General features: G+C 43.9%; 1 protein-coding gene across 1 annotated transcript; it reads left to right on the top strand.

Annotated features, from left to right (window-relative positions):
* Positions 1-10437: 10437 nt before the first annotated feature.
* HEMC (hydroxymethylbilane synthase) lies at positions 10438-26092 on the top strand. Its single transcript, XM_087395431.1, has 5 exons — positions 10438-10704; positions 11320-11725; positions 12192-12395; positions 24964-25141; positions 25334-26092. The coding sequence occupies exons 1-5, from the start codon at positions 10502-10504 to the stop codon at positions 25444-25446; spliced, it is 1104 nt and encodes a 367-aa protein (XP_087251557.1). The 5' UTR covers positions 10438-10501; the 3' UTR covers positions 25447-26092.
* The last annotated feature ends 695 nt before the right edge of the window (positions 26093-26787 follow it).

Below are 26787 nucleotides of genomic sequence, written 5' to 3'. Positions count from 1 at the left end.
GCGAACAATCTTTGCAGCGGCGGGCTTGCATTGCGAGCAAAAAATAGCCGATAAATGTGCCGCATCAGCTCCTAAGTGCACTTTCCTGTGCAGTTAGTTAGTCGCATCTAATTGGTTGAGAAGCAGCTTCTCTAAGAATGGCTTCTGCACTGGGTTGGGAAAGAGAAGGGGTTGGGAAAGAGAGACTCAGCTTAGGAACGTTCCCAACACCAATTCACATTGACGAAACAACATAAATGCTGAGATTTGCAAGCTTGGATCTGTGTTTTCTTTGGATTCCCCCCCAAGGCAAATCCCGATCTCCAAGGGAGGCAAGCAAGGATCTATAGGGAAGCAAGAAACCCCAAATTTCTCTTGGCCAAACTGAATCAAATTCTCCAAGTACACTTACAACAAGGTGAATGATATCTAAATCAAATTCTCCAAGTACGCTTACAACAAGGTGAATGATATCTAATCATTCATAAGGCCTGCCCAAGATCAAACAAGGTGAATGATATTTAATCATTCATAAGGCCTTCCCAAGCGAAAAAGAATACATGGAGATAATGTGTAGGAAGGGAGATAAAGGAAGGAGAGAGAGACAGGGGAAAAAGAATACATGGAGATAATGTGTAGGAAGGGAGATAAAGGAAGGAGAGAGAGAGAGGGGAGGAGCGAGAGAGAGAGAGAGAGAGAGAGAGAGAGGTGGAGGATTTCAAGGGAAAGAAATAGAAAGTGGGAGTTGAACCAATCATAAAATCTAGGACTTTCACAAAAAGAAAATTTTGAATTTTAGCTTCTTAGAGAAAACCTCCACTTAGACCTACCCTTCGCGCAGGCCAAAAAGCTAAAAAGAATACACTAGAGATGGTGTGTAGGAAGACTACAAGAGATAAAGGAAGGAGAAAGAAAGTTTATTAAAGTCTTCCGAAGATCGATGGGTCTATGAGACTATGAAAAACCTGGTACAAACGAGCTGTGGTGGTAGAGCTACTAAACGAGCATCCACACTAATGCAAAATGCAAAAAATGCAGAAAGGTAGTACTAAGTCCTAAGTACAACATAGTCATGTCGGTGGTCGACTATATATCAATTTCATCATCATCATCATCGTCATCATCGGGACATCAAGGTGGATGAGGCAATGAGAGAGAGAGAGAGAGAGAGAGAGAGAGAGAGAGAGAGGAGAGAAAAAGGTGGAGGATTTCAAAGGAAAGAAATAGAAAGTGGGGAGTTGGACCAATCATAAAATTTAGGAGTTTCAAAAAAGAAAATTCAGAATTTTGGCTTTCACTGAACACACACCGATCATTATACCCTTCCCCTTGGGGCAGGCCAAAAAAGGCCGAATTTGCAAGCTTGGATTTGAAAATGTCTATAACTACAAATCTGATAGCATAAGCATGTTTACAATGATGTGTAGGGCTAGGTCATTAGAGACATTGTCATGGGCATGCTATATGTCATGAACATCCTATCGGCTTGGTACTAAGAAGCAACTACAAGAAGCGAGAAGTAGCTGCGGTTTTCTCATGGCCATGTCTATAGCCCATGTGGCCAGACCTGCAACTTAACAACCTTAGAGATGCCCTATAGCTATGTAGGCAACAAGTACAGCAATAGTTGTTGCATGGACCATGTGGCTTTCGTGTGAAACGTTTCATGTCACTTGCAGACCAAATATAAAATATTTTTAGGATGATTTTCACAACCCCAACATCATTCAACTTGCATATTTAGTTATGAATTTCGACACAATTGAAATTTTAGAAACATCAAACGAATCCCCTTCCAAAGAAGCATGTCATCATGTATTACCAATGAGCGAAAGTGTATAGGAACGTACTCATTGATCCAATTCATGGCTCCAATTAGGGTAAACTTGTCATCTCTAGTATGTGCAATGAAGGAAGTTCTCACCAATATATGCATGCTCTTGAGAATATAAAAATTCTCATCGATCGCCTTTTTCCAAACCCGCTAGCTATGGTTTCCACCCCAACATATGAACATTTTTCTAGGCATATCTCTCCACCCCTTTGTTTTTAGGTTATTCTCAAATTCATCATTAATTTCCCTCCAAACACGATTGCATATCATTTATCCATACTCATCATTCCACTCCTTATTGTTCTTGAGGTCATCTCAAATTTGTAATTTATTTCCCTCCAAATGGGATCCAATGAAGCCTTCTCCTCATCTTCCATCTACAGTGAGTCGTTGTCCATTATGTCCATAGACATAATGAAACTCTATTTTTTCTCATATCTATTTCTCCTCAAGTTGAATCCAAGCTCCCTTAATTGCCCCTTGATTGTTGGAATGCCCATCTCTGCTTAAATTGAATCCAGGATCCCTTGATTGCCCCTTGATTGTTTTCCAACAATTCTGGTCCATGGATTTGAAATGATTCTACATAGAGGAACCCTATGAGAGGGACTTTTTCTCACCATCCCAATCCTCTCCAACATATTTTACAAATTCCTTGTGAGAACTCTATAGGAAGTACTAGATCATCATCATCATTGTTTTCTGAACTTGAGGCAGATATAGTAAATCTAATCACCATGGTATTTGGCTCTAACAAACTCATCACAATGGCAAGAATGTATGGAACAAGCTCATCATGTTCTCCCTCACAAAGATGCTCTTCCTCAACACCCATGTCCATGGATACTATGACAATTGATATATGTCCTTCTTCAAGAAGGAGGTGTCAAGGCCCACACAAACTCACTTGCTGATTTGTTTAGCGAGGATCATTTGAGTTCACATTGAAAGACAACATAAACATAAAAATTAAAACATTGAAAGACACAATCCAAGATACAAAATAAATAAAAAATGATGATAGTCCTAATTCCCTTTTCCAACCTTCATATATCCCACATATCTCCACATTATGTGAACAAAACAAATGGCAACATAGATGTTGAGCATAGACTTCATGGGAAAAGCAATGAATCGTTTTGAGCAGATGCAATTGGAAGATATATCCCAAGATGTTGAGCACAGACTTGGTGGCAAAAGCAATGAATTGTTTTGAATAGATGCCATTCGAAGATATATCCCAAGATGCTTTCACGTTCTAAATTTGTAGTAGCATAGAAGCCACAAACAAGGGGTGAAAAAAACATGGTGAAATTTTGAAATGTAGCATAGTAGCCCGTTCAATTGAAATTGTTAAGACATACATTGCAGGAAATACCTTGATGAAATTGGTAAAATTACAAATATTAAATTGCAAGGGAGCCCCTCTATTCTATCCAACACCTCATAGGTTGAAGGAGAGCACATCCACTATGTGCAAGACTACTCGTAGTGGAAGGGGAGCCCCTTCAATTGTGTGGGGCATCATACATAGTTGAAGGGGCTCCCCAAAACCATCTACAATTTTTATTGACAAGTCGATACGATTTGCCAAAATTAGGTGTTGGATCCATGAGACCTTATATCCATTGCATTTAGGGAGGCAATCATTCAATTTGGATGCCATTATTGATTTGAAATAATATTTACAATATGATTCCTTCCAAGCTATTTATTCCCTAGTTAGAGCCTAGACGACTCTAGATCATGTTATGTTACGGAAATGTCAACAAAGGGGAGAGGATAACGATGTGATCTTACGAATAGAATGCATACTGGAAATGACTTGTAAAAGGCTTGTGTACACCTTGACCATGTTAAATGCATGTGTGGGTGGACTACAATGGTAGCACATGTTTCCCAAGGTATGAGGCCGGACCACTTGAGAGTGATGTTGCTTGATTGACCGTTGCAAGTTCATTCAGTGTTGGTCACCAAATGCTAGACTTTGTGTTTACAATGTGTTGGGAGCTACTAACACTTTCCACACTTGAGTTTAAGAAAGAGGCATAAAATCACATGTGTTTTTTGGGCGACCATCGATGACGTTGTTTGAAAAATTGGTCTCAATCCACTGAAATTTCATGGTTCTTTTGCAGATGAGGCCCATACAAATTGGTAGGCAATGGAGGTCTAGGTAATTTCATTGAAGGAAATGGCAATCCATTGTTTTTTAATTTGGAGCAAACATTGCAAAGATTCACAAGAAAATGCATATACAAAAGACATCGATTTCACACTTGGAACACTGCAAAGGCTAGAGAAATGCAAAAACAAGGGAAGAAAGGATGAAATAGTCATGATTGTGAGATCATGGAAGTGAAACAACCATGCCCAAGAAAATGACATTACATCCTTGGACCAATGGATGTCTTGGTGGGATGACAAGATAAGCCATTAGACAAATTTCATGGTTTAGGCAAGTAACATACATTTGAGTATGGACTCTTTTATTTTTTGGATTGCAATTCAATTAAAGTCGTCTTATTTGTAGGTCATGGACTTTGATGGACTTGCCAACACTCGAATCACAGACTTGTCAGAGCCCACCAAACATGGAAGTTGGTTGGAATCGCAGGGATACATAAGATGAATATTATTGTATGATGCATGGGTTGGGGACTTGACAGTCATTTTTGCAAATGGCATGGTGTGAGAAACATGAAAAAGGATTACATACTAGATCAAGTCCCTCTCTCAGAAGCCTGGTACACCCAATTGGTTAGACAAGATCAAGCTACATTACTCCACATCAGGCAATCAAATTTGCAAATTCTATAGTTTGGTTCTATAGGCATTGGCAATGACCATGTATATCTTTCTAGTGATCTTAAAAGTGTAAGGCATAAAAAAGGGGTAGGTGAAGGATCAAAGATGCAATACAATCCAGTGATATGCCTATGAGTGTGCAAATGCATATTTGAAAGCGCAATGCCTGCTACTAGAGTATTGGTATTCTTTGAGTCCATAGAGGCCTCCATATTCCTCTAACATTTGAGGTGAGTAGAATGCATTTGACAAATGGTGCATGAACAAAATATATGTGATGTCTTCTAGGCCATACACAAGGTTGATCGGGGAAGCAAGGTGCATTGTCAAGCATGAATCTTAGATATTGGTCGCAAGTGTGGAAAATTGATAAATGGAAATTATAATGTGCAAAACCCAATAGCATGATTTAAAGGAAGAAGGTGCACTTCTTCTGGTTTGGTGGTGATGATTTCTCCCATTCATGGTCACCAAGCAATAGAATCATTGGTGCACCACATGCACCTATGGCATAGCCAATGTTGATGGGAGCCCATTTGACATCATCTTCAAAAGACAAAATTGCAAAAATTTGGCTTCATTCTTCATGTCCATGACCTTTCTAACATTGATTGAGGTACACAATAAATAGGATCGTACACAATGAATGTATCTAAAACAATTACATCTACTTTCACCTATCACCAAATGTAGTGACACTCTTCCATTTCAAAGGCTTGTGTAGAGCATATCAATCAATCATTCACGTTCTCAATCAGTGACCGGTACATTAATGATAACACAATTGAAAAGAGTTGAATGACCTAGGCAACTTTTATTAGGTTTCTTTAACAATCTTAAGTTTGTCAATAGAGAGATGCTAGATTGGGTATATTATCATAGATCCATATGCTATACATTTTCCTTTTTCCAAACATTTTCAAGTAACATCATTTGTTCCATGGAGCTATGCTATGAACCTTTCCACATGCATAAGCTATGGATCTTGTGATACATCTGGATTGCTAGAAGCTTATGAATAGCTTCATATATGATTTCTACTTTGTGATGGGCTATTTGGTAAACTTGATTTTGGTATGGAAGCAGTGTCCTGAAGTTCAGATGATATTCAAAGTGTTGGTCTCAATGAAAAATATATATGACCACCATGAGAGGTGAACTTCCCATAGGGCATTCATAGTCTATGATTGCATCTTATTTCATCCATAGGAAGCCTGGACAAAGTGAGAGAAAAAATACATTCTTGTTATCTATATCTATGTGTTGGCATATGTGTAAGGTTTTTTCACCATCTGACCTTTCCCAATTGAGCAGTAGTGCATTTAGGAGTTTGACTTGCAGCTACTTCCAATGGATTGACCTTCAAGATGGTCCTCTTTAGCAGCTAGAGTTCCGATTTTGAGATCATTGCCTTTTGACTTTGTAGTTCTATACATTTCTCAATCTTGTGGTGAAGAAGAAAACCTATTCCTCCTCATGGGAGCATGTGCTATCGTAAAGAAGTCCTTCAAGAATGGGCGACTTTGGGAATATTTCTTACATTCAACTAGATTGTGCATCATGTTGAAGTTTTTAGTCTATGTGGCAAGCTATTAAAAAAACTTGCAAACTTGTAATAGATTTACTCTCAAATTTTCAAAACTCTTAAAAATAGGCAACATAACCCTTTGTTGCTAGCTAGCCTAGCAAGGTGACAATGTTACTAAGAGAAAATCTATAAGAGAACTTAACAATTGATAAACATTGAATAGACCCAGAATGCACTTGTCAACCTAATCAAGGATTCGCAACAATTACAAGTTCAAAACCTTGTAGAAATTATTGGGTGTAATTGTCTATACAATGTAATCCCCTCTTTTTCCTTACCATACTGTGGGATTTTTATAGCTATTGGAATTTTTAATGCTTCTCACTTGCAATGTTTTAGTCCATCTAACACCCTAATGTGACACTTGATAGGGAGCCTCCACATAAAAGTTCATATCAGATTCTCAACCTATAGACTCTAAAGACAAGATTTTCCCATGAAGGAAATTATTGCACCAATACCAAGATAAGAAATAATACACTACCATAGGGGACACTCTGAGGTGAAAACTACCCCCTAAACCTTAAAAAGTACTTTTTTAGACAAAACAAAAATTCAAGAGATATTGCAAGGAGAACTCCCCATTAGGGCTCTAATAAAGGAGGGGATTGAGAAGATTTGGAGGATGTGGGAGGGCTATCGAAGCTATGCACATGGATGCACTGAGAAGAACCTCCATTACAATCAACGAGTACTAGACCCGTGCATTGTAGGGGCAAAGATACGTGACCATCCTTAACCTGAAGGTGGATCTTCCCTCAGCTAGGCCAGTAGAAAGCATTTGCTTCAGGGAATTATGATCCCATCGTTCGATTAGTTTCTGATGTGAATGATCTCATAACTGGCTATGGTTTAAGAGTAATGCAAGTGGCTGCAAGAGATCCAATTTGTGACCATCATCTCAACATTAGGTGGAGCGCATGAAGCACTTTGTACAAAGGCACACATATGATCAATCCATTTAGCTCCATCTTTAAATGCGACTCTATTTTTCTACAGATTATACTATTAATCTAGCACAAAAGTTTCAAGGAATCCAGCTATGGTGGTTTGTGAATTAAATGCCACAAGGTAGGCCTCCTTCTCCTAGATATTGAATGATTTCGTGCTAGTTTCTTTAATCAATGCTAGATTTAGGAATCCGAGTTGCTTCCTTTGTCTAGATCCAATGGAGCTCTCATTTGTTTGCTTTGCTGGAATCAAGGAAACGGATCAACCAAAAAGTAATTAAGAAATGGCCAAGGCCAAAACAAATGCATGTTTTAAACACTCAAAGCTGCTTTCGACACATGCATTGATTGGTTCTTAAATTGCTAATCAATTCACCTTGCGTACTTGGATTGGCTTTTGAAATTTTGGTGAAGTCCCATGGCTTAGAGACCTTTCGTCTCCTCCTTTCATTCCATTGACCTTCTATCTCCTCGTTCCTCCCAAAGCTGAACTTCCATCTCCTCCATTCCATTGACCTTCTATCTCCTTCCTCCCAAAGTTGCCTCTTGTCTTTCCACCTCCTCCCCTCTTCAAGCCCCCATCCAAGAGCTCCTTCTTTGTGACATGTGGCATGCTCTTCTCTTCCAAGCTGCCACGTGTCCTCAAATTTTTTCCCTCCTATCCGTGGTGAATAGATTAAAGATGCTTCCGCTTATTGCCCCCATATCACTTTCATCCCAAACATCGATTTGTAACTGCTGTTCATGGTTTCTCCTAATGCCAACAACTTTGAAACCATCCAAGTGTCAAAGTCACTCAAGTCTTTCCACTAAATCATGGGTGAAATGAGTTCATGCCAAAATAAGAATGCACATCTCGTATTTAGAGAGATCTGAGATACTTGATTGCTAAGTTGTGGTGCTCCTTAACCCCCCTACCTTGTGAGTTTAGTGTCCAAGCTCTTGACCTTTGTGTAACAAATTTCAAATAGAGATGAGATGTACAATAGTAACACAATAATAAAGCACAATTTTGTGTGTGTGTATGTGTTTAACCAATGCAAGAGACAGTTTTGTTGAAACCTTGAGTCAGCTATTTGAGGATGTGAAATTCCTCAAAAAACTCAGTAATGGGGTTAGGGACACAAATGAAGTTAAGGCTTGACTGACCACAAGCAGCCAACACCTTCCCCCATGAGTAAGATCGTGAGGCCCTTACGACCGCTAAAATTTGTGCTAAGGCATATGAGGTAGGTTCAACTAAGGACTACTAAAATTGCCTAATTCCTCTCTAGCAAATTAGTTGGCAAGTTAGCATTGCCCATAAACTTTTGTTTTCCCAGAGATACCATTGAAAGAGTTGCTAATCATCTCAATATAATCCTTGCATTGAGCCTGCAAAAGATAGAGGATGGGAAGAAATATGCAAGAAGCTTTTGAGGCTCAAGAGCTCTAAAGTTGAATGTCATGCTACAATTTGTGTTCATAGGCCTCCAATAGAAATGGAAAGCCTTAAGGCCATACTGGATCTAGTCAAGTTGTTGAAGCATTCTTGAACAACTATCAAAGTAGGTTTCACATCTATGATAAATGGGATGGTCTCTTGGGAGGCCTTTGATCAATTGCCATCAACTATCACTATGTCAACCTTGTTATTTATGCACGCTTAAGAAGTTAAGTAAATGAATAAGTCCCTCATTTGCAAGTAATAGTTCGTACAACTAGCGCCCAACCTTGTCAAAATTTCAAAATTTGATTAGGTGCAGGTTTTACGAATGGCAGACATGTGATTGATGCATGTGGAGGTTGTGGGTTGATGAAAGGTGGCACCCATTAGGTTGACACGAGCAAGCTAAGGCAACAAAGCCACAACACAAGTAAAGGGAGGGGGTAGCATCAGGATGGTTACATACCAAGGTCTACCCACTGTTAATGCTAGCAGCCACAAATTGGGTTAGATGGGTGCACCCTTGATACACATAGCCAAAGTTGGATGGACTTCAAAAGGTGAGGTGGCAGTTGATTGGCACCCACCATAATAAGCAGTTTCATGGGTAGCCAAATGTCGGTTGCCCAAACCTGGGCATCCACACTTCTTTACTACCTATCAGGGAAAATTTAGAACTAAATCTCTTTTCGAGGAAATTGCTAAGGTAGTAACAAGTCCTGAGGCTTTTAAGTAAGAAAAACATCTAGGCGATAATAAGGGTCAATCCCTATGATTATTAGCTTTTGTCTTCTTTCTGGATGCTGACTATCTCTTCCCTTATGTGATGTTTTTTTAAAATAATATTATTATGTTTTTTGTAAAAAAGAAAACATGGGCACCCACTCATTCCACCAATCATATTCAACTACAATTGTCTCCCATCAATAATGCATCGAATACCAAACTTTTGAAAGATGTTGGCTTGGGCGGTGTGTAAACCCCATGCTCATGGAAGACTACCAATTCATGCCCACACCATGGGCACACATGGGGCCGTCTGTGGAGGCCCTAAGGTACATCTCAACTCGAACAATTCTAGAGCGGGGATGTGAATGATGGGAGGCGCGCAAGGGAGTGATGATGTGAGATGCCCCGGCAGGGCAAAATTTGGTGGAGAGGATGGTGATGAGGGGGAAGAGAGTGAGGATTTCTTTAAAAAAAAAATAAAAAATAAATGCCGATTATATTAAGAGTGTGGAAGAAGAGCAAAAACAAAAATTGGCCTAGGGACGGGCAAGAGCCCTTAGGCCTACATTGCGAGCAATAAAGCTACCCTATCAAGAGCGAGCTTTCCACTTCCAACACAGCTCCACCCACTATGGGGTCTTCCTTACAGAGAATCCTACCAAAGTCCCTAAGGTATGTTTTAACCAGGGTCGTGATGACTGGGACTCTGAACCCCAATTGGACATGATGCTGGAACACCTGTCCCTCCCAAATGCTGATGAGGGTTGCCGCTGTCAAATATGGCCAAGTTGTTGACGGAAGTTTCCATGTGTTGCCCAGTAAAGGCATCACCCATTGTGACCCGATCGTGAACTGTGACATCAAGCCTGGGCGACGAACGGCATGTGCGAGCTTCCGCGAGACGTGACATTTCCAAGATAGGTGATGAAATTATTCCAAAGGCTAAAGATGGATTAAACCGGGAAGAGAGCAAGGATTGGTGGGGGGGGGGGGGAGATTCTCATTTTATCCAAGGGGGGTAAAAAAAAACCAGGAGCGGTTTTGAAAACCGCTGAAAAGGCATGGGAAAACCACCTTTAAATTCGATAAGGTGATAAACCAGGATCTTCGTCTTCATCTATTATACAACAGGAGCAGCAGTAGTAAGCTCAAAGAGGAGCTCCAAGCTCAGAGCTCAAGCTCTGGCTATGGCGTCTTCTTCTGCTTCTCCCGATTTCTTTTCCTTATCCTCTTCTTCCTCCTCCCTCTTCCTCAAATTGCCTTCCTCTTCCCTTCCCTTCGAGCCTTCCCCCCCCCCTCCCTCTCGTTGGTGCCCCTTCCTCGTCCGCTCCTCCGTTGAATCCCCCCCTCGCACCGGTGTCGCCGTCGTTCGTATCGGTACTCGCGGCAGGTGCTCCCTTTTTCCCTTCTTGCAAGTTGCTTCAATCGGTTGCACGTGAGAAATGCGCCCGCCCTGCGCGTTGTTTTGGTCTCTGGCTTCTTTTCGAAATGGATAGACAAGCCAATGTGCCTCCCCCTGCATCTTCAGTAAGTTGCAGGCGGCAGTGAAACTCGCATAGCTAGCTACTTTTGCTCGTACTAATTTATTTCCGTTGCAGAAGATTGCGAAATCCCTGGTGTAGGAAAACAAATCAAACATAATCCGGAAGGAAGGCTTGCGTTTCCGTTCTTTTCTGCTAGCCGTACGTCTTGAAGAATTCCACAGATGTTTGATGACGATTGTTCGATGCTCATTTACTAGATGGTATCTTGAGTTTTATGGACCATCTTATTAAGCTCTGTGAAACGCTAGCATATACAGAAACTGTATCCCAAAGATGCTATTACAGCTACATTTTTCACGATCTTCGCTTGCCGCTTTTTTCGGTTATAAAACGCGGCAGGTTGTGTTTTTGTTGTTGTTGCAAAAGTCTGCAGTTAACTTTCGCAAGTTTGTTCCTTTTTAAGAAGAAGATTTTCGAAGCCACATCTAATTCTGGACTTCCTTTCAATATGCTGTATCTAGTCCTCTAGCACTTGCTCAGGCTTATGAGACCCGAGATAAGCTAAAAACTTCTCATCCAGAGCTTGGGGAGGAGGGTGCCCTTGAAATCGTCATCATCAAAACGACGGGCGACAAGATTTTGAATCAGCCGCTTGCTGATATTGGTGGTAAAGGACTGTTCACTAAAGAGATTGATGATGCTCTTTTGGATGGAAACATTGATATAGCAGTTCATTCTATGAAAGATGTTCCCACATATCTTCCGGAGGGAATGATCCTGCCCTGCAACTTACCAAGGGAGGACGTTCGAGATTCATTCATTTGTCCCACTGCTGGTTCTTTGGCTGAGCTTCCAGCAGGGAGCGTTGTCGGAAGTGCATCTTTACGAAGGCAGTCACAATTGCTGTACCGATATCCCTCTTTAAAGGTTGGTCATTTGTGCTTGCTCCGTTGCTAATCCTTGGACTAAACTCTCCGTAGGTGCTTGATTAGAAGCGCATCTTTACTAAGGCAGTCTTAAGTCCTCGACTGATATCTCTATTTAAGCACACAAACATATCATTTGAGAAAATTTATAGCCTAAATAATATACACAAATAAGATCTGGTGGAACTAGCTGAAATCAAAATTGATAAACAATGATACTGATCAACAGAATGTATGGAGGTGTGCCCTCTTTTTCCATAAGAGGAATTATTGATTTTTTACTCCAATGTAGTGGGTGTCTTATAAGGCCAATGGAGGTTAATGACTTGTCCATGTGTGTGTAGACACATTATCGTAATTTGTAGTCATTTTCAATCGTACTCCTATGCATATTCAGTGTTATTATGGAGGTATAAAGACCACTCGGTTGCCATAGTGGTTTTAATTTTGCTGTTTTACCAATTCAGGTTGTGAACTTCCGAGGGAATGTACAGACCAGAATCAGAAAGCTCAGTGAGGGGAGTGTCCAAGCGACTTTACTGGCTTTGGCAGGCCTCAAGAGGCTAAACATGACAGAGCACATAACTGCAACACTCTCAACCGATGAGATGCTGCCGGCAATTGCCCAGGGAGCCATAGGAATTGCTTGCAGAGCTGGCGATGAGAAGATTGTACGTAGTGCTTAAAATTATCGATGTGAATTGATTTGAGTTAGTTTCTGCTCCGAGATATAGTTTGTAGGTATAGAATTGAAGTATCGTCTGGTTTGTGTTTTCTTCAGTGATATTGCTGTTGGTTCCCATATATTTCGCAAGTAATTATCTTACCTTTCCGTTCTTTCAAAACCAAGATGCAGTCTATGCTTGGTTACTGATGAAAGAATAATTTGATGCTGTGACTACGATTTGCGTTTGTCTGGTTTGTTTTCTCTTTTGGATTCTTCAGTGACATTGCTGTTGGTTCCCGCAAGTACTTATCTTACCTTTCTGTTCTTTCAAAACCAAGATGCAGTCTATGCATGGCTAGGATGAAAAAATAATTGATGCTGTGCCTAAAATTTGGTTTTGTCTTCTGATTTTGTGATTATATTTTTTTGTTATGACAACCCCTGAATTTGGTTGGCTTTCACAGGGACACCAATATGGTGTTCTCTCTCTCTCTCTCTCTCACACACACACACACACACACACACACACACACACACACACACACACACACGCACGCACAGTCAGTTACTGTTTATTTTCCTTCCACATTTGTAGTTGCCCTTAATTTCATAGGATTGGATACTTCCTTCAAACTATTTGCATGACAAATGATATTTACAGATTTGGAAATGAATAGTATTTGGCGAAACAGTAAATGAGTTTGCTTTAAGAGTTCCTTCCATTTTTGAAGAGTTCAAGAGAAGGTGATAATACAATGGCTGGAGAATCCCAATAGTGAATTGTTCCCAAAACAATACAAAGAACTGTAGGATTCCGTAATGAGACCCTTGATCTGATCTATATTAAATCATAAAGTGACATATAGCCTGCTCTAGTGCTGTCATGTACACTGCGACAACAATCTGTGCTACAAGACCGTAGATACCCTGCTTGCTTGGTATCAGATTCTAAATCTGATTTGGGAATAATCAGCCAGGAGACCATAAACAGAAGTTACAGATCTGTTGTCCAAGTTGTAGAGCTCAATGCCTATGTGGCCTAATACTCTTGTAATGGTTTAGTACTAGTAGTTTGAGTGGTGTCTAGCTGTCAAGTACCGATGGGTAGCGTGCTCAGCGGTCCGATTCATGGAAGTACCCTTGCATGACTATGGCCATGTTATTGGCTTGAAAAGGCTTGAAGCCCTCATCTAGTGAAATGACTTCAAGCGAAATGACTTCAAGCCAGTCATGATTGGCTTGAATGAGGCTCATGTATATCTTCTTGAGTTGCATTCTTGAGTGCTTCTCTAGAAGGTTGTGGGCATCAGATGGGCTGTTTGGGGTGGGCAAGGTCCACAATCTAGTTAGTTTCATTATGTATGGTTGCATATGTTACATTTATTGGATGTTTAATGCTGCATCCCTCTCTTAAACACAGTCCTAAACTACAATTCACAAAACACGAGGATAATTAACAGGCGACTCATCTCCCAGCCACACACGGGCACATGTGCTCATTAGCCTGCACGGTTGTCTTTCTAGGTAAAAATCTTGCCATCATTGTCAATCTATTCACCACTACCCAAATATTATCATGCCCTCGTTGGGATCGTGGTAATCCCACAATGAAGTCCATGGAAATACTCTCCCATTTACTTGCATGGATGTCTAGAGGATTGAACATCCCTCTAGCCTTAAGGTGTTTCGCCTTATTGTTTTGACATACCTAAGAGATTCCAGAATCTTTTGAAACACACATGGCAGCTTATGCTTGGGTACTGATGAGAATATAAGTGTAGCTTTGCTTACTAAGTTATTGTTTTTTAATTTTTCTCGTTTACTCATAATTTGTCTAAAGTTGCTTACAAACTTCCTTCTTTCCTTTGTTTTTTTAACTTGTTCTACATAGAATTTTAATTTGTAAGATTGGATACATTCTAGTCTTATGAAGGTATTGCTGGCACGTTATGACAGTCAGTAATCTCAGCCTTCATCTTAGGCTAATAAAACATTCGTGTTACCAAGTCATAGATTTGCTGTATTCCCACATGACCTGTAGTTGGAGCGTCGTGACATTCATATAAGATCTTCCTTCTAACCTCTGCGTCAATAGGAATGCAATCCTTTCCATTTTGAAACAACAAACCATTCAGAATTTAGAACCGACCAGCCCCCACCTGAACAGATGGTATAATCCTTGAGTCTTGGTCTATTTGCGAGGAGCTCCTTGTCTGGACTTGCTGCCAATACCAATTGAAATGACCGTCGGTCCTACATAGCCCTCTCTGGGAATCATAAAGGTCAGCTCCTATCTTGGTACAATTGAGAGTTTAGCTCACCAAAGCATCAGCAATTTTCAACACACTACCCTTCCGATATCTAATCTTCATATCAAAATCTTGCTTCGATTCAGCCTGCTGTGCCTTCCTTTCCCTCAACTTAGGCCTATCACATATGTATTTGATAGATTCATGTCTGTCAATAAAACAAACTTGGCTCCATATAGTTAATGTCTCCAAGTTTTCATTTTGTAAAAAATAACTGCCTTCTTTTCCTTAGTTGGCCACCGAACCTGAGGATCATCTAGCTTTTTACTCTCAAAAGCTACAGGTCGGTCCTGCTCGAACAAGCTACGCGTACCACAAAATTAGTGGCATCAACCTCGTCCATGAATGATTGGCCAGGGTCTGGTAAAGCCTTCTTTCACTTTGTACTTGAGAGTTTAAAGCCTGGTCAAGCTTATTATTCTAGGAGATAAGACTATTGAACCGAATGCCACGGGCCTTGTCAAATGAATGGGCAGCTATGAATAACCCTGGCTGACTTCTCATGGAAGACACTGAATCTTAGGAATGCACTGGTTTCCTTATTGTGTAAGAAACATGCCAATCTAATACCTTTTGAACAATTTCATGATCAATGTTTATGCCCTCTCTAGAAAATCTTATTTCCAAGAAACAAGAATTCTTTACAAAAGAACTCAATATTAGACTCCTTTGCATATGGCTTCTTGCGCCTTAGGTTGCTAGCACAATGTGAGATGCTCAACATGCTCATCGAGAGAATGGTTGTATTCCATGATATTGTCCATGAATACAACACAAATTTCCCTAGATGTTCATGAAAGATATCATTCATCATTGTTGAAAGGTCACAAGAGTAGTTCAAAAGGGAGTACTAAGAACTCATAGTGGCCATAAGTAGTTCAGAATCCCTTTTTACAGACATCTTTCTCAACTATGCATATTTGGTGATAACTAGTACGAAGGCCAATCTTTGTAAAATAGGCAGCTCCTTGCAATCTATCTGTCATGTCATCCGCTCTAGGAAGGGGATATTTGCTCTTGATTGTAAGTTTGTTCAACTTCTTATAGGTCACATACATCCTCCAACTTCCATCCTTCTGGTGCTTGAATAACCTAAGGATCATCTAGCTTTTTACTCTCAAAAGATACAGGTCGGTCCTGCTCGAACAAGCTACGCGTACCGCAAAATTAGTGGCATCAACCTCGTCCATGAATGATTGGCCAGGGTCTGGTAAAGCCAATATATTGACTTCTTTCACTTTGTACTTGAGAGTTTGAAAAGCCTGGTCAAGCTTATCATTCTAGGAGATAAGACTATTGAACCGAATGCCACGGGCCTTGTCAAATGAATGGGCAGCTATGAATAACCCTGGCTGACTTCTCATGGAAGACACTGAATCTTAGGAATGCACTGGTTTCCTTATTGTGTAAGAAACATGCCAATCTAATACCTTTTGAACAATTTCATGATCAATGTTTATGCCCTCTCTAGAAAATCTTATTTCCAAGAAACAAGAATTCTTTACAAAAGAACTCAATATTAGACTCCTTTGCATATGGCTTCTTGCGCCTTAGGTTGCTAGCACAATGTGAGATGCTCAACATGCTCATCGAGAGAATGGTTGTATTCCATGATATTGTCCATGAATACAACACAAATTTCCCTAGATGTTCATGAAAGATATCATTCATCATTGTTGAAAGGTCACAAGAGTTGTTCAAAAGGGAGTACTAAGAACTCATAGTGGCCATAAGTAGTTCAGAATCCCTTTTTACAGACATCTTTCTCAACTATGCATATTTGGTGATAACTAGTACGAAGGCCAATCTTTGTAAAATAGGCAGCTCCTTGCAATCTATCTGTCATGTCATCCGCCCTAGGAAGGGGATATTTGCTCTTGATTGTAAGTTTGTTCAACTTCTTATAGGTCACATACATCCTCCAACTTCCATCCTTCTGGTGCTTGAATAACATTTGGAATCTAGGGAGATTTACTTTTCTTTATCTGTCCCATGCGAATGTATTCTGACAATTTTCAAGATACCTCATCTTCTTCCATTCGGCCCGTCTTGTAGGCTCCATGCTTACAGGTTGAGCTCCAAGAACTAACTCTATTTGATGATAAGTGACAGCTCAGATGGAAATGCATCAGCAAATTTCGTTTTAAGTTCTACCAGTGCTCATGCTTCCCATCATCTAACTTAGAAGATGCATTAACATTATTTACAATACACACGGACATACTTCATACTCAGAATTTGCCATCAATTAATAACTTCCAGAGAGTTTACAAGGGTGCAGCGTGGGACATCAAAAGCATCTTGTAATACATAGGATACACTCCTTTCCTTCACAGACTCCGGTTAAGGTGATTGCAAAGCAAATTCAGAAAGTCGAACAAACCCTTCAAAGCAAATCAGAAAGCCGAACAAACCCTTCAATACGTGAAGGAAGGTCGTTGCTTCCTGTGCAAGCAAAAGGAGCAGTGAATGCAGTGTCCAAGACGAAGGGTAAGACAAAGAATGCCACTTTGACCGAGGTCAAAGATAACACTATCTCTTCCGCTATACCATATTCTTAGGTCGCAGTCTTTGCAAGAAAGATTGTAACTTTAATATGAAAGTGTTCAAACCTCAACTACATTGTTTGCATATGCGAGTCATTCATGGGTAGAACTCTGCACATCCTAGTTGTGGAAGTTCTCACAATTTCTTGAACGCTAAACTTGTGCAGAAGTTAGGGGTACCAAGCAGGCAGTGACCATGCCTACGAGTTGGACATGGCAGAGGGGAAGGAGGTTTGAGATCGAGGTGCAACGCAGATTCCCCTCACCATACACAATTACTCCAAAGATCTAGATTTCTGTTAATGGATCTAGATAGAGTGGATGTAATTTTGGGGGAAAGAATGCTTGGATAAGTTGAATGTCTAAGCTGATTGTCAAAGTCATTTGTCAGGGCTTGAGTCTACGTAGCCTTCGTAGGATGGAAACACTTCTTCTACCTAGGTTCTTTTGCTTGGCACCCGTAGTAGGCAGAGTTTTTTATGAAGAACTTCCCTTAGCCATGTTGTCATCGTAGATCTTTGCATATCTAATCGGTTCCTTGAGTTTTTTACTACGTTTGTCGTTCACATGTAACTCGTGTTCTTTTGCCAAACCTTATATGAAGAATCCACAAAGGGTACATAGGGTCCATATGTGAAGCTTTGGATTGTAGTACCCTAAACCACTATATGTACGTATCAAGCGGCAACTTTGTCTGCCTCGCACCTCCCCCCGACCTCCTGCCTCCCCCACCAGCGTGCCATTCCGCCTCCCCCCTCCACCTTTCTCCTCCGCTTCCCCTGCTTCTCCCGCGCTCTTCTCCGCCCCTCTTCCTCCCCCTGCAGGCGCTCCTTCCCCCACCTTCCTTCCACTCACTCCCTCCTCTCCTTCTCCTCTCCTTCCTCTCTCCTTCCCCTTCTCCCTTCTACCTTCTCTCCCGCCCTCTCCATCTCTTTCTTCCGCCTCTTCTCCTAGCCTCGCCTCCGCCTCCCTCTCGGACGCCCTTCTTCCTCTCCCCCATTTTTTCTCATCTTCTTCCTGCCTACAGCGGGAGCATTTGTGCTTGTTAAGGTGAAAGAAAATCTTGGTGGTGACCCTTGGTCTGGCCAGAGGAGCTCTATGGCAGCACCCTCGACTCCCACAGCCGTTAAGGTTCTTCTTTCCCCAGCTGACAAGCAACATGTACAGCAAGCAGTTCAGTCCCTCCAGGATAGGGCGCTTGTGGGTAGAATTGTGGGCCTCACGCCTACACATGGAGACAAGTGCTAGAGTGGATCCAGGCGAGCTTGACATTAGAGAGCGACCACATATAGGAGGTGACCATCTATTGAAGAGGCGTTTTCCTCATCTAGCTGAGCTCCCTCAACATTGCCTTGACACTCGTGGAGTAGAGCCTCATCCTCCTTAGTCCGCATCTAGTTTACCTCTTTCCTTGGTATCATGGGGGACATGGACATGACACACCATGTTTCTCGTTTTTCGATTACGCTCCGCTTCCCAAGGCTCCCTAAGGAGCATTGAGCTATCCTCCCCTCCATTGGTCGGGCTTTTGGCACTGTGCTCGAGTCCCCGCCAGAGTCGGCCGCCTCAATTGTAGCAGATGCTGGAGTCCCCAGGATCATGGGTTTACAGTGGAGGACATGGACATGACACACCATGTTTCTCGTTTTTCGATTACGCTCCGCTTCCCAAGGCTCCCCAAGGAGCATTGAGCTATCCTCCCCTCCATTGGTTGGGCATTTGGCACCGTGTTCGAGTCCCCGCCAGAGTTGGCCGCCTCAATTGAAGCAGATGATGGAGTCCCGAGGATCAGAGTGGTGGTTGAGAGTCTCGAGTCCCTCCCAGAGTTGATCCTCCTTGAGACCCTCGAAGGTGGCACACTTCTCCAGCGTGTGGAGATTTTTGGGCTACTAGGCCAGTGTCTTCGGTGTAGACAGATGGGTCACCTCGCCAAGGATTGCCCCCGTGGCCACCCCCGAGCGCCTCCCCTCCCTCCCCCGCAGAGCAGGCAGAGCCAACAGACCAGAGTTCGTCCTCTCAGAGAGGAGCAACAAGAGTCTCAGACCCTCTGGATGACCCCTTCAGAAGGGGACTGGACCTAGGTCAAAAGAAAAAGAAACCAAGCAAGCAAGCTCGCAAGCGCCGCAGGCAGAGGGCCAAACGCAGAGAGAGACAAGGTTGTCCGCAAGGCACTTGAGGAGGATTGCAGCAGGAGCCCTTGCAGGGGGATCCACCTCCCTCAGCGGAAGGGGCCACCGCCCAACCAGATGTTCCTCATGTGGCAGAGTTTCAACGTCCGCATCCACCCTTGTACCCGCAGTGAACCCCAAGAGTTCCTGATGTGGCGATGGCGGACGATAGTCATACAACGGTTGAGGAGGAGCGGATCGATAGCCCCGGTGAGCCTGATCAGCAGAGGGAGCCTGGGATCGCCCCCTTCCCCCCCCCCCCCCCCCCCCCCCCCCCCTTCCCCCTCCCCCTTCAGATCCCTCCCCCCTTTCCCCTCCCCTCCCCCTAGGTTCTCTCCTCCCCCCCTCCCCCGCCCCCCTTTGTTGTGATCACTTTCACCACCCGTCCCCTTCCCTCCGCCCCCCCACCTCTTCCCGCCCCCGCTGCCCACCCTTCCACCTCCGCAGCATGTTCCTCAGCCTCTCCTCCCTCCCAAGCTTCGACACCTCTGCCAGCAAGCAAGGGTAAGACGACGTCCCCTTTTGCTCCCTCACCGCAGCATCATGCCCATCTAGGGAGGGAGCTAGAGGGACGGGGCTCGCCCTGTAGGTCATCCGCCCCCACCTCTAGCGTGGGCCTCCATTGCCGCGGAACTTCTATCCTTTATCACTGGAGGTAACGCTTATGATCCTGCAGCGATGGAAGGGGGGTTTGATCACGGAGTGGGCTCTTAGACACACCCCTTTGGAGTTTCCAGTCTGCCTCCTCAGGGTTGGAGAAGTGAACCCCAGAGGTGTTTTGATTCTATTATGGGAGATTAGATAGCACACATGATGGATGAGTGTATGGGAGCACGGGGATTGGATCTTTGGTATGCCCATGGGGCGGAGGTGAATTTTCAGCAGAGCTTCACGCGAGAGGAGACGATGTGTGGTTTGGCGGCAGGAGTTATCAGATTGCCGCCTGAGGCCACAGTGGATCATGCATACTACTGGCCCCTCCAGAAGTGTGCGGAGCGGTTTGGGGTGGAAGTCTCCTTCATGATGAAGTGGGCACGGAAGATCAGCATTGAGCTGGTATCCACTCTAGTACGTCGTCGCACAGACACAGACTATTCGCCCTCAAAACCCCCGACAAAGTTGCTAAAGTGAGTCTTTCTGGAACAGGCACCCACTCATAGGAGAGCCTTGTTCTTTGCACCCTCGTCCTCATGAGTTGGACCATAGTGAGTTGGAACGTGCACGGGCGCCATGACCGTGCTCGTAGTCAGTCGCAGTACTTGATACTCCGGCAGGAGTTGCAAAGGGCCGTGATAGGGCGGACAGTGGACATCCTTTTGGTTCAGGAGCATATGTTCTCAGCAGCAGACATCAGACGACGTCACCACCTTCTCCCAGGGAGAGGTTCGGAGGAGTGGTCCCCTGTAGTAGGACGGAGTGGAGGGGTCTGCATCTCGATTTCACAGACTTTGGCATTAGAGGTCTACCATCAAGGCGAGCTTATCCCAGGACGGGTAGTCTGGATGGGAGTTAGGACGGGAGAGTCCAGGACCGGGATCATGAAAGTGTATGCCCCAGCGTGCAGACAGCATCGCCCGGCCTTTTGGAGGAGGCTGACAGAGAGTCTTTTGGATGTAGACTCCTGGATTGTTGAAGGAGACTTCAACCTAGAGTTTGGGGAAGACAAGCAGGGCGGCGTCTCATTCTCTGAGATGCCAACCGCACAGTGTAGCACCTGGTAGCAGTTCATTTTCATGATTAGTGGCAGGGACCCGTGGCGAGAGCCAGATTTCAGCAGGACACCTGGCAGCCTCCTATTCTCTTTGACTGCTTGAGAGACTAGACCGTTTCTACATTGGGGATTGGGCACTGCATAGAGGAGGCTCTATCGGGATTTTGGCAGGTACCTCGATGGCAGACCACTCTCCTGTAGTACTTCACCTAAAGCAGCCCCGTCGAGGTCACCGCCAGGGTCCCCATCCCAGAGGACCTCTTGCAGAACGAGGAGATCTAGTAGGTCATGGCGGGGATTTGGGAGCAGTCAGAGATGACACCGGGCGAGGGCTGGGCTTCGTGGGTGGCCGATGCGATCCAGAGAAGCAGTGAGGAGCTACAGGCTAACGCCCTTACGTTGAGGAGGATGCTTTAGGATCGTGAGCAGGCTTTGAGGAGGGACCTCACCTCCATAGAGTGGCTCAGGGAGCAGGAATCTAGGTTCTCAGTGGCTTAGAGACAGGCTTGAGAGCGCTCGCCTTGAGCTTTAGGACACGGAGATTTGGTGGGCTGAGTTCTCTTATCACTCTTCGAGGGCCCGGTGAGTACATCAAGGGGACAAGATGACGAAGAAGTTCTTCCAGATCACTGGGCCTTGATCGGCAGACACACAACTGCAGCGTCTCCGGGATCCGTAGGGCATCATGCGCACTGACCCGCAGGAGATACTAGACTTGACCATAGGATTTTATAGCTAGCTTTTTTAGACAGAGAGGATGACTGCAGCTGGCATTGTGGCCCGAGAGGTAGTTTGGGATCACGTTCTGGCACTAGTCTCACAGGATTTATGCAGCAGGCTAGAGGAGCCTTTCACGGATAAGGAGCTCGGGGAAGCCCTCAAGGGTCTCCCGACCCAAAAGTGTCCTGGCAAAGATGGCTTGACTTCGGCCTTCTTTCGGAACTTCTGGGAGATTATCTCCACCCGTTCTGTCTAGCATGCCAAGAGATTTTCGACACGGGCTCCCTCTCTCAATCCTTGAGCAAGGGGTGGATTTGTTTGATCCCGAAAGGGGGAGATAGGTGAGACATCTGGCAGTGGAGACGGATCACTTTGTTAGATACCGCTTACAATATCCTCGCCAAGGTCTTGAGCTTATGGTTACAGCCCCATCTTACCGACATCATCCACGGCACACAAACGGGGTTTGTCCAGGAGCGCAGCCTCCTCGACAACATCTTCACTTTTTGGGGAGGCAGTGGATTGGTCCAGGGACGAGTCACAGCGGCCGGTCGTCCTTCTCTTGGATTTGAGAAGGCCTATGACAAGGTGGAGTGGTCCCTCCTAGAGGGCATTATGTAGAGATTGGGTTTCTCAGACAGATGGGTCAGAGGAGTTTCATCGCTCTATGCAGGGAGCTCTAGCTAGATGCTTACTGGAGGACACACGGGCGAGGCCTTTCCTCTCTCGTGCTTGGTCCACCAGGGCTGCCCACTTGCTCCCTTCCTATTCTTGTTTGTGGCGGAGGCCTTGGGTTACTACTTGAGATCACGGGTGGCGGGCCTCACAGGGTTGAGGCTCCCAATCTGACTGGAGGAGGAACTGCTTGACTCTGAGTTTGTAGATGACACGGCCTTGTATGTTGAGGGCACCACAGTGAGTTTGGAGAGAGTTAGGGAAGCATTGGCTATCTACGGCTAGGCCTCGAGTGTGCGGATTAACTTGACAAAGTCTATAGGTTTCTTCACGGGCCATGAGGAGACACAGGAGATCCGTGAGTGGGGGAGTGATTTTGGCTTCAAATGGATACCGCAGGACCAGATAGCGAGATACCTCGGTTGCCAGGTTGGTATTGATATTACAGGAGAGCAGCAGTTTGCCCTGGTCCTCAAAAGTGTTCAGCGCAAGCTTCTCTACTGGAGCTCGGCCAAGCTCTCCCTAGCAAGGCGTGCCTTATTGGCAAACTGGGTCTACCTCGCCACGGCCTGGTATATCGCCTCCTACTGGTGCTTTCACAGAGGACGCATTGGGCAGCTGCGACGGCTAGTTCGGAACTTCCTTTCGGCAGGATCGGACGGCATGCGGAATACTAGAGCCCGGGTCGCTTGGCAGAGGGTGATCATGCCATAGGCACTGGGAGGCTTGGGTATCATAGATCTGGAGATGCAGAGCAGAGCCCTCTTGGGTAAGTTGGTTGTTCGCGGCCTCTCTCCAGGTGTAGAGCCTTGGAAGCTCCTCTTACAGAGAGGGCTTCTCAGGAACACCCCACGCATCGGAGGACAGTGGCAGCCCTCACATAGGTGGATCTTCTTAGAGGCTTCCCTTACAGGGAAGGGCTGATGCGGAGCCTTCACAAGGTCTGGCAAAGACTAGTAGGGGGTCTCATTCGTGCTCCGCCCAGATGCAGAGAGGAGTTTGAGCGTCAGCCCCTGATGTGGCACCCAAAGATCCGAGATCAGGAGGGGCATATGCTTGGACAGCGGATGCGCATTGGTTGGGCACAGTGGGACATCGGCCTGGCCGGGTCTTTTGGCAGATAGAGTAGATTACCCATGGAGTTAGAGGTGAGGCTTAGCGCCCTAGTGCATTCGCGAGGGGCCGGGCAGCGGATGAGAGAGATCGACCTAGCCATCCCTGAGTCGTGGTGGGAGGGACTTCACGCTTGAAGGGATAGCATTTGGCTAGGCATCCATGTGGCGCTGTAGTTCCTCCCTGAGTTAGATATCAGGATGTCATCTGCATAGATTGGTAAATTGACACAGAAGGATGAGGTGGCAGTAGATATGGCTGCATCTGGAGGACTTTTTGACACAAGCAGAGCAGCTCCTTGCTGTCCACGCGGTGTAGCCAGATTTTCGTCCTGTTCTTGGGCGTATTTATACATGCTTTGGTTGCATCTCGCTGGTTATTTCCAGATCTGTGTGGGTTTAATTCATGCTTGTGTGCAACATTGAGTAGGATCCGGATCATTGTGAAATCTTGAGGTCATAACATTTTCTGCTGCATATTTTGGTTAGGGCTTGGCCCAGCAAGCAAAACCCTTTCCCAGGGTCTCTCTCCATTGTCACCTCTTTGTCACGGGTGCATGTCTCTCAAAGGACCAAAATGATTGTTTCTGATATAAAACATTTAGGATGAGTCCCTCCACACAAAGAGAGTTTATGAAAGTGTTCGAAAGACCCAAGGGTCTATAAGACTGAAAAAACCAGATACAGTGAGCTGAATGGGTGGAGCCTTTGAGCAGGCATCTGCACCCAAGGCAAGTACAATATAAACATAACACTCTGAGTGGAATCTAGCTGAGCACCGCGATCTCGTCTATGAGATTTCCTAAATGTCTTTTAAAGGATCAAAATCATCTAAGAGACAAATGGAAAAACATGCAAGACGAGGCTTTTCGGGAGCCTATGTGTGTCTCCCTAAACACTCAAAGAAATAAACATAAAATGAATTACTCATGATTGTATCTTGTGGTGGATGCTGTAGTACGCTACACCCTTTGAGATTGAGCAAGTAAGGCAATGGTGCGAAAGGCACTGACGCCATTTGCTGCCAGTTGGATGGCCTCGGACCCTAGACTTGGGATAGAAGACTTGTCTTTTTAAGTGTCAAGTATTGGTTTACACCTTAATGTCCGTACAGACGCAGCACTATTATTTTCAATTCCTCTAGATATTTTTACATAGTCTTCGATGCCATTATAGCTCAGGCCTATGCTGCAGTTCATGCCTTCTGTTATGGTCAAATTTTAGGTAGCATCATTTCAACAACTTTCATGTTGTAGAGAATAATTTAATATTTCCATTCTGGCATCCTATCATCGTATTTTTGTAATGGTTTTTCTTGCTTATGGTGACAGGAGAGATACCTTGCATCACTCAATCACGAGGAAACTAGGTTGGCAATAACTTGTGAAAGGTCTTTTTTGGAAACATTGGATGGATCTTGCAGAACACCGATTGCCGGCTATGCTTATGCGGACAAAGATGGCTACTGCATCTTTCGAGGTCTAATTGCATCACCTGATGGAACCAGAGGTTTGTCCCTCAGTACTGATTTGAAATCCTTAATTGGATTGAAATTGATTGGATTTGCTTTATTTCATTTAGTGTCCACACATTCAGATGCAATTTACTTTGTCTTCCTGCAGAAATTGAGAGAGAGAGAGAGAGAGAGAGAGAGAGAGAGAGAGGGAGAGAGGTTCTGATATCAGTTACCTGAACATGCAGTTATGGAAACTCATCGGAAGGGGTTGTACAACTACGATGACATGCTAGCCATGGGAAAGGATGCTGGCCAGGAGCTCTTACAAAGGGCTGGTCCGAGTTTCTTTGATTGGTAGATTGCAATCATTCATCTTGAAATTCAAAGATGATTCGCCAGGGCATCTAGCAAGCCTTCCAAGTCACTCCCATGTAAAAGCTTAAGGTCATACTAACCCACTAACATTGTTCCTGATCAGGTAGGAATTTCGACAGCTTGAAATCTATGGACTTGCAATGGCAAGGCAATTCCTTGGATATGTAAGTTCATGGCATGTTTAATGTGCATGGACGGATTTGAGTTAGTATTTCAGCCTTCTGAGTTTGGTGCCATCTTAAGCTGAGTTTATAAAGAATCGGAAGAAGCCATTCTCTTGGTAACAGTAATCTTTATGTCGGTGGGATGTCTGAGGATCCTTGAGCTGAGCTCTTTATCCGATACACTTTTGTTCTAAATTAGGACATGGATGCATGCAATATATTTTTTCTTTCGATTTTAGTACTTGCTGGAAAACTCACGATTGTGCAGCCTACCACAATGTCATGTAAGAGCTACAGGGTTAAGAACTTGTTTGTCTTGGGTGGTGAAAATTATAGTGAACTCTACTCGAGTGCTGACATTGGCAAGTATGCCAAGTGGTTACCACTTCTCTTATCCCTGCCAGAGTGGCATGTTCATATTTGCAATCTATGTCCCAGGTCGCAATTAGCAGACTCCACAGGTCTTTGAAACCAAGTATAGCTGCTTATGCTTGGGCACTGATGAAGACTTCAGTGTTGCTTTGCTTGCTAAGTATGTCTTCCTTCTGTTTTTGTTACCTCTTTTTCTTCTCATTCGTTTTCTCTTTTATTTTCTGTGTAGATTTTTGGACTTTAGAGCAACAAAAAATCTACATTTGTATGATTGGATACTTTAGTCTTACAAAGGTAAAAGATTTCTTATATCCTTAAATGAGCATCTGAATATTTCTGCAGCAAGGGGTCATATTATCTTGTGAGGTGGAGGGTGTCAGATGGTACCATCACGGCACTGGCATGCAGTAAAGTTCAAAGGGCTTGAAAATTTTGAGGTCGTCAGATTGAATGCAGATTGTTTGTTCAAGAAGTGTGAAGGAATTGACTACATATGTAATGTTAACCCAAGAAATTGAACGTAAGAACCCCAAATTGATACCCAACATGAGTCAAGTGGTCCAACCAAGTTGCCACATCACTCTGTGCGGTGAACATAATGACCCAAATATACAACACCTATCAACTACTATATTCCCCAAGGAAATGCCTTGAGAAAAAAATAAGAAAAACTTCTCTTAGCGTGGAGGTATAACTGGAGAGAGTGAAACGTGAGTGCACAAGAGACAAATTGTAAATGAAAAAAATGGAAATATTACATGTTCATCCATTAGTGTCAAGGTTTGTCC

This window comes from Dipteris shenzhenensis, chromosome 24, assembly GCF_047967505.1.
Source record: "Dipteris shenzhenensis isolate YYH24624 ecotype China chromosome 24, Dip_SZ_1.0, whole genome shotgun sequence".
NCBI classification, from domain to species: Eukaryota; Viridiplantae; Streptophyta; class Polypodiopsida; order Gleicheniales; family Dipteridaceae; genus Dipteris; species Dipteris shenzhenensis.
This window is presented reverse-complemented; position numbering and strand designations above follow the sequence as displayed.

Bases quoted from the DNA above. Each gene is read 5' to 3' on its own strand.
- HEMC (XM_087395431.1), top strand. From the start codon at position 10,502: ATGGCGTCTTCTTCTGCTTCTCCCGATTTCTTTTCCTTATCCTCTTCT. The intron at 10,705-11,319 runs GTGCTCCCTTTT...TGCTGTATCTAG, and splicing joins CGTATCGGTACTCGCGGCAG to TCCTCTAGCACTTGCTCAGG. The intron at 11,726-12,191 runs GTTGGTCATTTG...TTACCAATTCAG, and splicing joins ACCGATATCCCTCTTTAAAG to GTTGTGAACTTCCGAGGGAA.